This window comes from Apus apus, chromosome 8, assembly GCF_020740795.1.
Source record: "Apus apus isolate bApuApu2 chromosome 8, bApuApu2.pri.cur, whole genome shotgun sequence".
Lineage (NCBI taxonomy): Eukaryota > Metazoa > Chordata > Aves > Apodiformes > Apodidae > Apus > Apus apus.
In genome coordinates, this window is record NC_067289.1 from 8,197,515 (window position 1) to 8,215,387 (window position 17,873).

At 40.7% G+C, this 17,873-nt stretch overlaps 1 protein-coding gene across 2 annotated transcripts in view; it reads right to left on the reverse strand.

The window, feature by feature from the left end:
* EPHA4 (EPH receptor A4) overlaps positions 1 to 17,873 on the reverse strand; it is a 105,063-nt gene that overhangs the window by 24,302 nt on the left and 62,888 nt on the right. For both annotated transcript variants that reach the window (XM_051626517.1, XM_051626518.1), the window contains exons 6-8: positions 3,162 to 3,286; positions 1,817 to 1,976; positions 639 to 750 (exon numbers count right to left, since the gene is read on the reverse strand). In XM_051626517.1, the coding sequence (XP_051482477.1) occupies positions 639 to 750; positions 1,817 to 1,976; positions 3,162 to 3,286 (397 nt within the window). The remainder of the gene's footprint in view (positions 1 to 638; positions 751 to 1,816; positions 1,977 to 3,161; positions 3,287 to 17,873) is intronic.

Sequence of the window (17,873 nt, forward strand, 5' to 3'; positions counted from 1 at the left end):
TTGTTTTTCTGCCACACTGTCCTCCCAGTCTCAGGATTGTTCCTGATGTCTGGGTTGAATGTGGGAGAATGAACAAGCACTCAGTAGAAGATTATGGTCCTGCTCCAATGAAATAACCATTGATCCAGTCTGCTGTGTTACTGCACATAATGCTGAATGACCGTGGCTTCTGTTTCACAGTCATATCCAGTCACACTGGGAGGACTAACCCAAAAGACTAATGCAGACTCATACAGACAAACACAAAAATCACAAGCATAGCAGTCTGACGGCTTAGTTCACAACAGTGCAGTTGTTTATTCCCTGTCTATCAGGAGTCAGCCTAATAAAATCTACTGTACCCATAGCCATGAAACTTAACTTGAAATTACACTAACCACAAATCTCTAGCTGGCTTGCTTCTCAATGGCAGTTATTGGGATCAGCTTTGCATTTGAAGAGCAAATAGAGCTGGAACTATTGCCATTACATCACATGCTGCTTGGTACTAATGTTGAGAAGATCAAAGCTACATGGGAGAAGGCTTGTAATGCAAATGCACTGTTTATGATGCTAATCAAAGAATTTAGCTTTGTTTGGAGGAGACAAAAAGCTCCCTCATGAAAGACAGAGAGGGAGAGAGAAGCTTAAGTTCTTACCTCCTGCTGATGACAAAGGCTGCAATGAGAATGACCACAAGAACAACACTGCCAGCCACTGAAACAAGGAGCACTGTGGGGTTGGTACCATCGCCAATGATGGGGGAAGGAACTGGAAACAGAAAAGAGAGCGTTAGCATCAGATACCCTCAAAAAATCAACGTAGGTAGTACTCAAAGAGGCTTTCTGGCTTGTGGAAGCAGTTTAGAGTAGCACTCAAATCTACTTTCAGGCCTTTGTTATATAGTCATTTGACACAATTTTCGAACAGGGCCCTAATTAGGTGAAGACATGATGTTTGATAATGATTTGGGGAACTTCAGTTCACTGGGAAAAAGGACTCCCTCTCCTTCTTTCCTTCAGTGTTGCTCAGAGGATTTAATGGCTTTTTTTTTTTTCCTTTCTAATTGCTTTATGCTCTTCTTTCCTCCTCCTTTTTATCTCAGTGGGGCCTGATGATCACTCCCCAGCTGACACAAAGAGAGTAAGTTATTTTAAAATGTCTTCCCTCTTCCTGCTGGATTGATTATTTTCAGCTGTTAACATCCTGAAGGACGTTGACACTAACTGGCATGACCCTAAATTGATTTAAACAGACCTGTATGTCCAAAATCAAACAGACTTGGTCACACTGCCTTCCTGCCACTGAAAAAGCAAACATTTTGGGAGCTAAATTTCCATGTTTCCTTGAGCAAAATGAAAAGGTCTACTGACAACATAATTCAAACATTCTGTCATTATATAACTGTCTAAGGAAACGTGAGCTGATGTAGGACACTTAACTGATGTATGTCAATAGTGTGCAAAGGGGAATAACACGGTTCTGTTGTCCTGCAAATGAGATGTTACAAGAACACATGGGAACATCTACATTTACAGTAAACAAAATAGGTACATAAATCTCTCAAGAATCTGTGGCTTCCAAGTGTTTATAGGGTGAATGTGTCCTTATGCCATACTGAAGTATTATTATTAGAATCTAGAATGCAGCATATCCAAACAGATGTCTCAGGTCAGATTCATGATATCACTAACACTCACACGGCCATGGAAGAACATTTTCCCAGAACAGACACACCACAATCCAATCAACCAAAGGGAAACTCCCAACACACAGCTCAGTTATATTTGCTATCTGCTCAAGGAGAAGAAAAATAAATTGGTGGGCTTTATATTACCTGTGTTAGTTGTGAACTCAAATGGTCCACTGAAGTCTCCATATCCTGCTGCTGTCCTGGCCCTCACATGAAATACATATGAAGTGAGGGGGTTCAAGCCTTTGATGTCAGTATTCCTGGAGGCTGTCTTCACAATGCGATAGCTACGCTCGTTTTGGTCCTAACAAGAAAAGAATACAGTGGTGATCAAGTGAAAATGCCTTGTTGCACCATGAACCGTGGAACCCCACTTCCTTGCCAAAAACTGAAAGAAGACGAGTAACAATGATGGAATTCTCAAAATAAATCCTGAGGGTTCTTGCTGTCGGCCTTGCTCAATTTCCCTACCACTGCGTGCTGCATGGAGCCCTGAGCAAGCCAAAAAAGGATGATGAGGCAGTAGGTATGATGCTCATATATCACTGATTACTTAAAGCACACAACAAAATCCTTTGGAAAACAGCCAAGCCCTCAATATGATCCTTTTGATGAACAAGCAACATTTTACTCACACATGCTGGCACTTCCTTTTTCTTCCTGTCAGCCAGGAGCCATATTAAAAAAAATTATAAAAATATTTTTAAAAAGAAAAGAGCTAAAAAAATGTCTTCCAGAAAGTCCAGTCTTAAAAATGGTTTTATTTTTGGCTGTAAATACATCAGAAAATGTAATAGTCCAGCTTTCCTGCAAATCAGATGCCTTTTTCTGTGTGTGTTAAGGAAGCGAATAAGTGATTCTCTTTACTAAAAACATTCAGAAGTATGCACGTGTGTGTGAGAGTGCACACAACCAAAAGCAGGTATTGTTCATTTTTGCACAGAACTTCCAAAGAAAGCATCTCTTTTCCTAGTTCTATACTTGAGAAGTTACTTGTAAGAAAAACATTTCCCTCTAACTTGGAAAGTATGAAGAATGTAATTTTGTCTCCTTATTCTCTATTAAAAGCCATCCAGCCCACACTCTCATTCCAAGCAGAAGCTATTGGCAAACAGATCTTAGTATTATTACTGTTTTTACTGTTTTAGATACTTCATTATTACATGTCTGTCTGTGAAGTAAAGCTGATGTCTCACTTCTGCCCAACATTATTGATTCTCATTATAAATATGCTTGCTTGAAAAGCTCAGTTCCTAGGTAGGAAAAAATAACAAAATAAACTCATACCATACAGCTGGAACAGCCTATAAGTCTTATTCTTTCAAGTAACCATTCAAGTGTATGAAATCCTTAATTGGATTTTATTAAACTGAATCTATTTGGTTTCATGTGATGGAATCCTATCTGGAAATAAACTGTAATGGAAAGAATTAAAAAGCTCTCCCAAAACCCAAACAAAACTCATTGCTTGTCCATTTCTGAAAAGTACCTTTTCATAGTATTTGACTTCATACTCCAGGATAACTCCATTTGGCCTGTCAGGTTCCAGCCAAGCCAATGCAACACTGTGTCTTGTTATCTCTTTAGCCTGGATCAAAACAATCGGGGATGGAGCTGCCAGGAATAAAAAATACAAAAAGTTTTTAATCATAGTTTTCACAACATGAGAAACCGTGTTTTCCTTGCAGGGGGAAATGGAAGCCTTAAGTATTCTTCCTGTTTTCTCTAATAAAAATTGCATTTAATTCCTCTCTAATAAAGCTTCTTCTTGGATTCTGGACAATACTAGATAGGCAGGCTTTGAATCAACCTTACAGTTGTCTAAACACTGCAGTGTTTGTGAAGTCTAGGTGCAAATCTCCTTAATAGGCTAAGGCACAAAAAAGGTTCTACTTTATTTTTGTCCTTCCTTAGGCACAGTACAGGGACTTGTACTTTGTTCTGTCCATAGTAATTCTCTTCCTCCATCTCCAAAAATTAACCAATGTTATTTTATTAGCTATTTGCTTTACAGGAACTATGAAATTCCTGAGAGGGCAATCTAGTTTTCTCTAAAGCTGAGAAAATACTGCCCCTGAATTAAGACCAGAATAAAGCTGAATATGTACAAATTTGGACCCTCCCATGAAAACCAGGAAACTTGTATTTCAAGAGCCTGAGCCAATTTATGCTTCCTAACTTGACCTGTTTATGCCTGAGTCTGTGAGCAATCCCTGGAGAATGAGGAAGCTCAGGACCCAAGGGCCAGATCCTGACTTCAACAGGTCCTTCTCAGCCTAGAAGATACCAGATTGGCCCACTGTGTACCAAACTGGCATCACCTGACCCTGTCCTGTGTGGCCCAGTATTGATGCAATGAATAGAAAAAGCAGGCTTACACTGCCAAGGGTAAGGGCTGCATGAGTTTTGGAAAAACTCTTAGTGAGTAACAGGCTAAACTCAAAGATCCTTTAAAATGTATCTGTGAGCAGTAATAAGGGCTGCAATGAAGAAGATAATGGAAAACATCTCATTGTGCACCCTATGCTCACAATAGAGCCCCTGCTAATGCTGAAGTTCAGATTTTTGACTGGCTGGAGGACAATGTGTTCTCCCTTTGACTGTGATAGCAGCAGATTCACGGCTGTGCTTGGGGAACGGGTTTCTGAAGATTTATGAACCCGGCTGCCCCTTTCTTGCTGTTGTGTTGCTGTGTGGTCACGTCTCTAGCCAGCTGTTATCAAGCTCTTTTGATGCTGACAATAGCTGGTATAAATGGTGGAGTCTCCAGGGGTAAAAAGGGACATTCATGAAATTTTTAATCTTATCTAACAAAGCTGTCCTGTATAACCAGAGATTAGAGGTCTTCCTAAATTGAATATATTTCTTCTATTGTCCCCTGAAGCTGTAGACATGTTGCTCTTTTCCCCCACCCCCACCCTTTTCTTTTTGCTTCCTTTTCTATGCTTAACTTTGGGATGACAATCCATGAAAATGTTAGAGTAAAAAGTATCCTTGAAACACATATCCTTGAAAACTACCAAGAAGGACAAATAAATAAAACAGTCACAATAAATGAAAGGAAAATTGAACGTTGAAAGCCTCAAACCTACTTGACCATATCAGACAGTTCTGATGGAAGTGAAAATAACCAGTAGACGCTGCACAGTCACAAAAGGGTGTCTCCTCTTGATGTGAAACCATCAGGGAGCTGCTTCCCGATTTACTGTTTGACAGTTTGGCATCTCTGTTAGAAATGCCTCCAGAACCTTTCTCTCTTTTTCCTTGTCTGTCTCTCACATGCAAAGGTAAATACTGGATGACAGAGGAGACTATAAACACAGCCAACAGGGAGGATCCAGGTGTGCTCCATCAACTTCTATATATCTGTGGCATGACTGAGAACCTGCTTAATAACCTCCCAGTTCCTCAACAGACTTTTTTTTTTTTTTTTTTTTTCCCCTTTGCAGTAAGAATACCACACAGCTAATAAATTAGAAATCAGATTTGTTACCCTAAAACACACACATGCATGACATTACTGATAAACCAACCGGAGAGAAATCTGCTTAGTTAATGGGTGCCTCATGCAGGGCAGACAGGCAATTCTTTTTACTGAGAATCTGCCACTTATGCTAGTCTGACCTCAAGAATTGCAGAAAGTTCACTTTCTTTCCTTTACCCTCTTTTTAACCTCCTTGGTCTCCTATTTCATTTCTGCAGGCATTTATATTGGAATTCAGTGAGCCCTTCAATATTAGACTGGTAAGTGCTGTATGAAAACACATTTCTTCTCTGTTGTAAAATGGCTATTTACAGGAGAAGAATACATATAAACTACCTCTTCTTGAGAAAGATGCTTAGCTTTATACAGTTTAACAAGTCCTTTCTCATGTCTCAAAAATGGACAGCTGATCTATAAACATCACATCAGACTGAAATAAACAACTTGCTCCTGGCCTTCAGGACACAAAGACGACTTGTACATCAATTCCTTTGTTACTCCATTGTAAGAATGGCCCTAGTTTTCCCATTCCTGGCAACTTCATTGTACTTAAATGTTTAACCTATTATTTTGTCCTATATTGTGCAGATGCGTGATTTGAGTTATTTTGACTATATGTCCTGCCTCTCCATACACCCTACAGAAATCCTAAGAATGCTGAAGCCAAGCAACAGGATGAAGTACCAGAATTGCAAGATGCTGTCCTGGAGCTCTTTGACATCTCTGCAGCACAGACCTGGAACAGTCGATGCGACAGTGGTGTGCAACTCTGTGAGCCTTGAGGAACTGGACTCAGTACCCACATGGACTACTAGTTATCCCACTGCATGGATAAAATCCTCCATTACCAATTCTCTGTTATTTCTGCAAATAGCCCTAAAAATCAGCTTTCCTTGTTTTCCAGGATCCAACAGATGATCTAAGCAGTGGAAAGTCTGGGCTTATGGAAGAAAAACAGGCCTGGGTCCCCTCGGTCGTATGTTACCAAAAGGGTGTAAGAGCCCCAGACCAAGAGGAGACCACCACGGCCAGCTCTCTATGGCAATCCAGGAAGCAGGCACAGTGAGCTTGTGCAAAATATTCAAAGTTTTTGCTCTTCTGCCTTTTGCCTTGAAATTGCCTCTTAGAGATGATGTGAAGATAACCATGTAACAGGTTATAGAATGATGCTTTGATCACAAGCACAATAACAGACAATCTTCCCTTACATGTGCAAGGGCTAACTGTTCATTATGCATACACATTCCTGCACAAAATATTCTGAGGACAGCTTGACCAAAAGAATAACGTACACAAATAAGATGTTTGCAACAAGGTCACATAAGAGACTGGAAGACAGCTTTTAGTTTTTGCACATTCCTCCTTCCTACTCTCTGCTATTTGGAAAGAAACACTAAGCCAAAAACTTGTTTCTTAGCCACCATTGCTTGAAACAGCAAGTTTTTTCTGCCCCAAGTAGCACACATTGTACATACCGAGCACCAATTCTACCAGAACAGCCTATTTCACAAGGAAGAATGACAAGGTATTTTGGTGCCTAAAACGAGGTCCCCTTGAACAAAAGCACAAAGTGTAACTTTCCCTAGTTCAAAGCTCAGCAGTTCCTCTCCCTTAAAATCTCACTCCCTACTGATGTGAATGTTGCAATTTTCTTTTATCTACTTCCTCAATAACCTGCCATTAAACACCTACTAGTAGTTTTATTACTGCGGTTCTGAGCTTGTGGCCTACAGAGAGAGAAAGAGCACAGATGTACTACAAAAACTTCACCCAAATGCTATAAAGCCATATCCCAAGGCTAATAAGTGCTGAATTATAACAGTTTTGAGGCACTTTAAAGGATGGTAGAAACAGAGTGTCAGTTTTTCATTACTGGTTCAAATTAGGGAAAGGAGGGAGAGGAAAAAAAATAGGAAATAAATAGATGCAATAAAGTCTCTGGCATGTAGGCATCCATGAGTGAAAACAGCCCGTTATAAAACTACAACACATGAGTACTCAGATATCAAAGATACACAATGCCCAGTGTTTTAGTGAAGATGCCTTCCGAACCACAGCAGGGTTTACTTCCCACTTTCCATGATTTGAATTTAAATGGATCATGTTTACTCAAGGGGTCTTTCACTGATTGAAAAACATACCCATAGTTTGTACATTATCTTAGCTAAATTCAAATAACATATTTAAATTTAATTACTTGAAGCTTAGGGGGTTTCATGCTTTTCTTTTTACCCTCAATTGCATACAACAACACTTATTTGTTCTTATCAATGGCTATGCGTTTTGTCAAGCATCAAAATTAAATGCATGAAAGCACTAATGATGTTACTGTGATTAAGGGTTTTTACCTTCCAGGGTAGATACTAAAATTCTGCTCCATTATTAATTACTTTTAAAAAAATAAAATAAAAAAATTCTGAGAATCTAACAGTGAAGAAAAGTCCTCTTTGAAATCTAAACAAGACAATAAAAGAGCCTCCATTAATTTGAACAAAACACATTTAAAGGAACCTGGTACATTTCAAGTTTTCTCTTTGAGTATTTACCTTGTAATACTGTGGGGTTTTACATGGAATTTTGGAATTTGTATTATAAAAAAATCTCACAGCAGGAAAAGGATATACAACACAGAATCAAATATGTTTTTAATAATTTCGAAAGGCAACACCTTCCAGGTCAGATTCTGGTATTATTTTTCATGTAAAAGAGCAATTTACTCTATCAGCTTTTGCACTGATTTGAAATCAAGTGACAGAAAAAGTATCCAGCCCTATTTAGTTACACACACCAGGCTAAATTAAAAAGAAAGCAAGTCTGCTGTTTCCCAAAATGCTGATGTTCAGTCCTGCTTCCCATTGGTTCCTTGGGCCCTTTTTATCCACTCCTCTCTTTGGTTCAGGCAAAAATGCTGCCAGACCCCTCTTTCTGAGGAACACCACCCCTGTGCTCTAAGCAATCCTGGCAAATACCTTCACAAAGGGGAACGCATTTAACATGGCTGAATTTCCAAACATATGCATAGCATATGTATAAGCCATGTACATACATAAGGATCAGCACATGAAAGGGTTTTGCACATATGAACCTACATGCACACACAGAGATTATACGTCCGTGCACGTTGGAAGAACTGAGCTAGAGTTTGGCATTCCCATTTTTCACTGCAGTATGACAGCTACACCTTTCTCTGAGGGACCAGCAAGAGTCTGCAAGCTGGACGTGCACTTTCAAAACTAACCACATGCTTTTTTTTTTTTTTTTTTCTTCATTACTCCCTCTCTTTAAGTGCAGCAAACATTTGTATTAGTGATGACTGGGCCAGGTTAGGACTTGGACAAGGATCTAGAGGCTTGATTGCTCAACCGAGCCACTGGAAGCCTCCCAAGACATTCCCGAGTGCTCTGTCTTCCCACCGTCTGCCTCTCCCTCCCCCAGGAATGACGACTGGCAAGGAACAACTCCAAGCTTGGAAACGGAGACACGCCAAGGTTCAGCCAGCATTTTCAAGCTTTAGCATTTAAAACAAAGACTTTAAATCTACGCCACTGGAGTCAAATGTGCAAGGTTATCCGCCCACGCCTGAAAATCCTGGCCAAGGTAATGTGAGGCAGTGTCACAGCTGAGTTTGCCTCCTTCCTTCAGTTCCTTCAATCAGCTGTAATACTTCTGCAGCCAAGCTTCCCTTCCTTGTTACTAGAAATCACACTGCTCAGGTAAAGCACCAGCTCAGCCACAGGGTACTCTCACAGGACACCTTCATCCCAAAATGACAGGCACAAGCAATCTTCCCTTTCTTTCCAGGTTCCACAACTCAGTCATTGCCGAACAGCTCTAAAAAAAACAAGTGACAAGCTCTCAAACCTAGGGACCACCTCACATCAGTTATGTTTGCCATGATGTGTGGATAAAGAAAGGGTCCAGAAAATGAGATTTTAAAGACTATTAAAATGGCATTATTGTATTTTAAACATTTCCTCTGTTTTAAAGTTTTCATTTCTTGCCTCTCCCAAAAGAACCTGTGCTGCAAACCTTGCCAAACCACAAAAGCTGGCTCTGACTTGCATCAAATCAAAAGCTTGAAGGAAAACCCAGGCTGTTAGTGGCAACAAATAGTTGCTGAGAATTACTAGAGTGCTGTATTTTTACCACCCTACTCCAGCTTCAGTTCTTGGAAACATGCAGTAGCTGCTGGGGATCCACAAAGAGCCTGTGTATTTTCCAGGTTGCACGTCCAGTTCTGTGTCAGTTTTAGCAGAGAGTACTTCAAACCAACAATAGGAGCCAAAGTCTGACCACAGTTCCCCGTGGCTTACATCAGGAACAGCACTGAGGCAGGGATGACAAGGAAGATTTTGCACACCCAGGAGATGATTTGTTCTGACTATTAATTTCCCAGGATCAGCTCTTTACAGCGATAGATTATTTTCAGGTACTGGCCCACCAATTCCAAAGGCCAAATCATGATGTCACCTAATGCAATGCAGGTCTGGAGTAACTCCAAGGATTTGAATCGGAAACCTGCAATCTCTAAGATTGCCTTAAACCAAAATACTTCAGAATCTACATAGGATTTAACAAGAGATCTCTATTACAACTCAAGCATGGGCTCTGTTTAGTCTGAGAACTGCTTGTTTTCCTTCTGCTAGCTTGCTAAGAAATCCTGTTGGCATGTTCTGACAAGGATAACTTAATAGTTGCCAACAGAAACATGGCAGAATACTGTGTATTTCCTGTATGTATGAATGCCAGTTTCAAATAAACAGGAAAACAAGTCTTTCAGTTGGAAGGCAATTTACAAAAATCTGCATGAACACTACAACCACTTAAAAAAAACAGCACTGAAACATTTCTAAATGCTTAAACTAGAATGATTAACACAAGGAGGGTGAAAATATTCAGTGCTGGGAATTGCTCTAAGAAACTCAAGAGCTATAAGCAACTTGTTAAGATGGGGAATTAGTCAGCAGCTGTCTGACCTGAGCAGGTTTGGAGCCACTGGTCACAAAGCAGGTCACGGTGCAGTTACTCTTCCCTCTCATTGAGGTTAGAATCTGACCCAACATAAACAACAATAAATTTTGTAGCCTAAAGAAGCCAACACTGATGCTCCACTGCATTATACTGGGTTGAGAGAAGCAGAGAAAATGGGCCATGCAGTCCAGGCAAAGAGACTGGCGTGACTCTCAGAGCCCCTGCTTTAGGGCGCAGACAAGACACCCTTAGAGGTAGGATTCCAAGACTCACTTCTGTGAAGTCTGAGCTGTAGTCTTCCTCTTACTTCCCAGATGCTGGTTCAGCAAGCAGCCAGAAGCCACCGATGCTGGGACACAATGTATAGCACCCCAGGGTGCAGTGGCTCTGGGGGAGCCAGAATGAGAAATTAGAGACCATAACCTCTAGTTATTAAAACAGATAATAATGTTGAAAACAGGACACTGCCCAACCACTCAAAGTAAGTGGTCTGGAGCAATCTGACCCACTTACCACCATCCCTTCAGGGCAACTCAATCTCACCCACACACCCTAGTGTTCCTCCCAAGCCTGAGGTAGCCACCAGAGCTAACTCCTCCCCAGAAATAGCCTGTCCTTCACCTTTGGGTTGCTCCACAGGACAAGGATCTGCTGAGCTGCCTTCTGAAAGCAAAACTCCTCCGATCCCCCCTTCAGCACCTTCCACAATGAAATCAAAGCTACCCTCAAAGACACATCAGATGGCCCAGATGAGACCCCTGTCCCATTCTCTAAGCCCTTCCTCAAGTCAAGCAACAATCCAGCTACTTCTCCTTCCATTTTTCCATCTTCCTTCCCAGAGTCGGAACAGTTAAGACATATCTGCATACACTCCATCAGCCAAAAGGCAAGAGGAATAGAGCTATTCTTAAATTGTAGAGGATCAACAAAATAACCTGCTGTATCTCTGCCCTGCAAACCACTTCTTGTGCACAGCTTTCTAACCACTTACAATAGCATATTGACAATCCATAAAATAATGCTGAAAATATTGACCCTGCTCTATTAATATCCCAAAGGAGCAGCTCGTTGTCTCACACTGCCAAGGACAGCTCTCACCTGATGCCTCATGTCTGTATCTTAACAGAAAGGTTCACTGGTCCTTTCTTATCCTTACCACCAAGCCACCTGAGCTTGTGGTTACCCCAACAGTCATGGCATAAAGCTTCACCCATTATGGGGCAAATGTGTGATTTGGTACCCAAGGCAACACATACCCTAATACTGTTCTCCTTGGTTCTCACACAGTAACTTTTTACTTACTTGCAACATGGATGTCTAGATAATATATACATGTGCTAAATAACTTCCTCTGACACCTACTTTAACCATTAAGAATATTAGATTTTGTAAAATGAGCTGCTTAAAAGCCTTTCTGAAATCCACACAAATACAAGCTTCTGCCCTTTATGCCACTTTGATGCTTTGGAAGTAGTAAAGTATCTTCTAAACAAAATAAATAAATAAATGACTCATTTTGCGAAAGCAGCATTCGCTATTTTAATAAATAGATTTGGCCACATTGTCTCATCCTGGCTCTGAAGTGCTAGGGCAATAGCAGAGAGTTAGACTTTGCCATATGGGTTTCTCAGATCAATCACCCAAAGTCAGAAATGGCAGGAATCTTACAGGATGAAAAGATAACAAAGTTATAAACGTTTTATAGGATCACAGAATCTTCTTAAAAAGAAATTTAACTTCAAGTATGATACACAGCTCCAAAAGCAACTGCAGGCTGTGTCTTAAACACACCCACCTGAGCTTGCAGCACCCGAAAGAATCAAAACCCAGAACTTGCCTGACAATAAAAATCACAATTCCCATCTTGAGGGAAGATGAGTATCACTTGAACACTTGAGGGTAATAGATTGTTTTGAAGTCAGCAAAGTTAAGGAACTTTACTTTAAGCTCCATCACACACAAGAGCCTGGTACAGAAGGTTTGCATTTACGTATTTACATTTCTGCTGAACAACCTATAGATTTTGGTTATGGTTGATATTCAGAGCATTCAGCTGAAACTCTAGTAAAGTACATTCTGTACTTTAGATGAATTAGATGATTTCAATATGATATGATCTCTGCTCTGGGCTGCCAGGAAACTCTAGAGATTGCATCAAGGTTTAGGTTTTCTAGGCTCACATTAGTAGCACTTTGTGAAGGACACTGGCCTGGCAGCACTTGGAGATCCTCAGTTCTTCCAGGATGCTGAGAGACACCCTGCCAAACTACCCCACAGAGGTCCTCTTCCTCAGGGGAAAAAGATACTTCGTGCTTTTGGGAAAGTACCACAGAGAATCAGACTGTGACACACCCAATTTTCACACTCAGAGCTCTTCTACCAAGTCCTCTCACTGGAACTGAATTAAGCCTCCTTTCCTTCATTCACAACAGACAGATTTCTTCAGGAAATTAAAAAACAAAAATAAACTGATGAGGGGAGGAAACTATTTCTGTGCACAGTGTTGCTGTAAAAAAGCAAAGCTACCTGAGGTTTGCTGTGGTGAGGGACAAACCGGGGAAGAGTCTTAAGCTTCCCGAAACACACAAACCTTAAAATTAAAATCCTAGTTCATGATGTCAGTAACCAATTACATCATTGGTGGCACATAATTAAACTTATAAGGGGGTTTTATTATTTTGGTTTTATGCCGGATACTGAAACTAGTGCATTATTCATTTTAAAATCATGTCAATTAGTAAAACCCCAAATGGAATAAGCAATTAAATATTAAAGATGGCTGCCTCAGTGGAAAACAGTAACAAAGATAATTGGTAAAGTTTCCTGTGCAATGCAAGTACCATTACAAAGTCTGAAAAATCCTAAAAAATATATTAAAAAATAATAATAATAATAAAAAAAATCAAGCTTGTGAGGCTACAAAGATTTGAAGTTGTACAAGGAAACCAGCCATGTTTACTTCCTGAAGGAGTACTGAGCTACAGCCTGGGCACATAAAAGCCCATGAAAATAATAATCCCAAATTAGCTCAGCAATTGTATAGATGGGTCCTGTGTTCTGAATATGGACCTTCATTTTCACAGCCCCAGATTCACAGCAGATGGGACATCAAGTGCCCACCCTAACTCCTGATGAGAAGACCCCTGTGGCAGGTCTCTGCTCCCTTCCCATGCCAGGGCTCCAAAAAGTACCTACAAGGGGGAATCAAGAAGTACATAGGATGGGGGCTGCAAGGAAAAATAAAATTGATTCAAAAGCTGCAATTGAAAAATAATTTATTCTTTCAACAGCATGCAAAGCACCTTTCTATGCCATGTCTCTCCTCCCTGTAAGGTTCATGGTTTTGTCTTTAGTTTCGTTTTGTCACCAACAGGTCCACAAATTTCAATGTCTTCTCATTTGTTACAGATGAAGCTGGTAACTTCCATTTAAATATAAGACTGAAAATAAGCTATGCAACTCTTGTGCTCCAGAGCCTCTCTAACCTGTGATGTTCAGAGCTCGTCAGTATAACAAATATAAATAAAAATATTCTTTGATTAAAGAAAAATGGCACATCTGCAAGTGGTGCTAAAAAAAGGCTCCCTTTGTGCCCAGTCCAAGCTCTTCAAATCAGTTCTTCCCAGCACTTGCATTGTTGCAGTTTTAAACTTCAGCAGAAGCAGCAGCAAAAGAAACAGCTGAAAGGCTCTTGGAAAGGCACTGCTGGGTCTGCACATCTTCTCTGAAGTACAATGGAGAGTCCACAAATCTCTGCAGCTCCTCCAGGATTCCCCTTGGCCACCCTGTCCTAGAGCGCCCAGAGAACTTGAAAAACATGGGATTTAACACTCAGGCACTTACATATTCCAGTCACTTTGTCTTATTTATGTGCATGCACAATATCCTGATAAACTAGAAGGGAGGCTGCAGCCATTCCATCTGCACTCCCTTTTATGCTAAGAAAGATAAATTGAGGCTGATTCAGAGGACAGATTTAAAGAACACAGTATGTTATCGAGACAAGCGCAATCTTCCCAGGGAGCCGTTGTAGTGGGTTGTCCTGAGCTCATGCCTTTATTTGTTTGCTGAAATAAATGGGCACCACACAAAACTCAATTCATAAACAAGATATCTCTTCCAGCCCACTATACCTTCCTATTTTGCTTAGCCAAAACTGTCCTATTCTAGTATTTCTTGACGGGACCATTAAATGGCACATAGAAAATTAAAAATAATAAAAAGCTAATTAAAAAATTCAGTGCTTTTCTTTTGGTCTTCAGTCATCTATGGAACTGAAAGACATTTATATCCAAAGCACATTACAGTTTAGGAGGTTTTCTGTCTGTAATAATCCATGGATACTTTCAGTGGATTTTAATACAGATAAGACCAAAGAGATTTTATGGAACAGTAGAAGTATTTAATAAAAAATCAGAATCAGTCACTTGTCTTTTTAAGACTAGGTAATAGAATTCCATAGCAGGGATAAAAATCTTAATAACTTCTACAGGAACAGTTCAGAAGGCTGAGACAAAAGTTACCACTTCCTTTTAAATTAAGAGTAGGACTTTCCAATAAGGGATGTTTTGAAATACAAATCACCAAAGGAATAAAAAAATACAATCTCTCTAGACTGTATTTAAAAAAAAATAATCCCAAACCAGGATCAACTTTTGTTATGATTAGTTTACAAATCACAACTTTCAGAGACCCTGAATCCATTCTCAGAGTGTACTAGTAAGACTTGTGGGACGCTGGTTCTTGAATTTAGTAATGAAGGCAGATTACCTTAATCTAAGGAGACTCCATGAAATCCTTCAAGTAGCTGCAGAGCGAGGCTACGCGTTTGCCTGCTTTGTTTGGGAGGGGAAGCCCACTGGAGCCCTGCCACAATAATAAAGCGCTCCCTGCACGCCAGTTCACACGTGGGGCTAAATCTGAAGTGACATTTCTCAATGAAAGGAGCAGTATTCACTCGTGTGCTCAGCATCTTGATGGCCGCCAAAATCTGGCAAACATGATTATAGAGATCCAGCAGGCATGCCACAGCTCTATTTAGCCCTCATGGTTCAATGCAATGCTATGCAAAAAATAAATAAAAATTAGCAGCCTGCCTTGGGATGGCATTCTGGGAGTTTGGTTTCATGCATACGGATGAACTTGACACACATTTTGCACCTCCTCATACAAGGACAGAATATATGAACCAAAGGGGGCTGGCTTTACCACTCTTCTAGGGTCATTTCAGCATCCTACCCTCCAAACCATGAGCTGGTGCAGAAACTTTGGGCTTCAGGGACTAGCAATGTTTATTTGCGCTGCTCTGCGTGGCATTTTAATTAGTAATTGTGCAGATTTAAAACCTCTGAATGGACACACAGGGGCAGTTGTGCAACCTAGCTTTTGTGTTCCCATTCTCTCACAAAATCCTGTTTGAGGACATCAGCAGGGGGTTAATGGAAGCTTTGATAAAGTTCTCCGAAGCCTTTCATTGTTGCTCAACTACAGACCAGACTCTCCTGTCTCTCTGGCTGCTTTCCAATTAATTTAGCCAGCCGCAAAAATAACTACAAAATTTAGAAGCCCATCTAAACATTTGGTAGCCACAAACATTCTTGGGCAAAATCTCCTTCCATATGAAAAGATTTCCTTGCCGATTGTTTAAGAGAAGTGCTCAGAGTGGACGGCAGGCTTTGCAAATGTGAAATGCCAGCACGCTGCCAGCAAAAGAAAACACACGGTTAAATTGTCCAGAGCAAATAAAAGCTGCAGGACCGTATCTTCATCTCTGTCAGTTTGGTAACTAGTCATCTGTACCAGCAGCACTGAGACTGGAATCTGATCTGATTTGATGCCTCCTAAAAGTAAATTTATATAATTTAAATATGGTCAATGCTACCCAGTCCTGAAATTAAAACACCCTTCCCCCCAGATGGATATGTAACTACCTTCCACTTTGCAGAGCAAACCATGAGATCTTTTTAAAAATGTGAGGCAACTTTTATTTAAATGCTGCAATTACTTCTTGGCTCTATCTGACATGGAGCTTGTCTAAGCTGTTCACTGAACCCTGAAACCAGTTATTTACTAAGGATCTTTAGAAAGCACTTTTTTTTTTTTTCCTTCCGACCAAGACTTGTATCCCCCACCTTGAATACAAATTCATGGAAATGGGTGGTGCAGACAGCTCTGCCAGCAAGCAGGCAGTTGTTATTTTAATTATTATTTCTTTGTGGAAAGCTGTAGTTACCTTAAAATAATAATTTAATCTCTCCAAACAATAGCTTCCCTGGTTTTGTTTTTAAGACAGAAGCACGTATGCTTAGAATTACACGTTTATTTCAGACCATCAGTTTAAGCCTGCGCAAGAACACAGACTTGTTAATATGAAACTCCCACTTGCATCTGCCAGCTTGGAGAAGCTCCTTACTCAGACACATTATCTTAGACACATAATTAAACGTTCAGTAGAAGAAATATGAAGTGGTCAACACATGGCACCTCTGAAGCTCAGAGAAGTCTCACACTCAGCACTGAAATCTGCCCATTCAAAAGTATCCCTAACTGTTTGCTTCCATGCAATTCCCAAATTTCTTGTGCTGGGATCAGTTATCTTCTTTCTGGATCTCTCACCACGTTTGTACTTTAGAGGTCTGTGGTTTCCCAAAACACATTATTTGGTTTGCATCAGAAGTCCTCGCGGTAACTCCCTTAGATGTAAATCTTCAGACAGCAAAAGCCAAAGCACAACTCCCTTGGAGAGCCAAAGCAAAGGAAGAACAAGGCAGATCCTCGTCCTGCACAACCTGACTGGTCACCTCACAATTTACAGCAGGTGAAACCTCACAACAGCTGACAATTTGTCCAAACCCCTCATCTTGAAAATGTCTGTATGGGGCGTGATTGCTGCTTCTGTTCAGCAGATAAATGAGAAGCCTTAGAAACCACACTGGTTGAGATTAAAAATGAGAAAGTTGCATTCAATTAGCCCGGAATTCTGCAAGATGCTGCAACAAATCAGTCGGAGTGTCACGCTCACAGATCAGCCCTTTTTCAAGTCCCTGCTTACTAGTTTTGAATCCCCTTCCCTATTGAATTCACGCTTGACACAGCTCCATTTGAGGAACAAGGAGAATGCTGATCCATCATCCTTATTTACAAATACCATTACAGCAAAATAAAAACACCCCTTTGTAACTCCTCTTTTCCATCACTCTGACAATTTGCAAAAACAACAAGAATGCAGCAGCTAGAATTATCATAGACACATCCCATGCTCTAAACATCTGGCATGGATCCAGATGTTTGCCAAGAGATTATTTTAAATCAGGCATGCAGGGAACTGGATGGCCAGGGTGCTGTGGCTGCTTATACACACCCACCTACCTGCATGAGTTTCCTCACAGGTTTGTGTGCCTGGAACTGGCTATTTGTATCCTTTGGCTGCAGGGAACAAGTAACTGGAAAGGGTGGGACCATGCTGGTAGCATTACTTTGAAAAAAATAAAAATTAAAAATGGAATTGACTCCTGGATGTCTGTGAAGGCTACAGCCAGGTATTGCTGTGCCCAGCACCTGAGGAGCCACTCACTCCTCTGTTTCGTCAGAGAGACAAACTTGCCCACCTTCACAGCTTCTAGGTTGGTCTGTCTGACTTGCTGCAAACCTCAACACTTTCCAGCTGGTCCAAAACACTCGCCTTGTAGCAGCCTGTCCCAGCACCTTAATCCTGCTCTCCACAATGCCCCTAAACCTCACACCAGC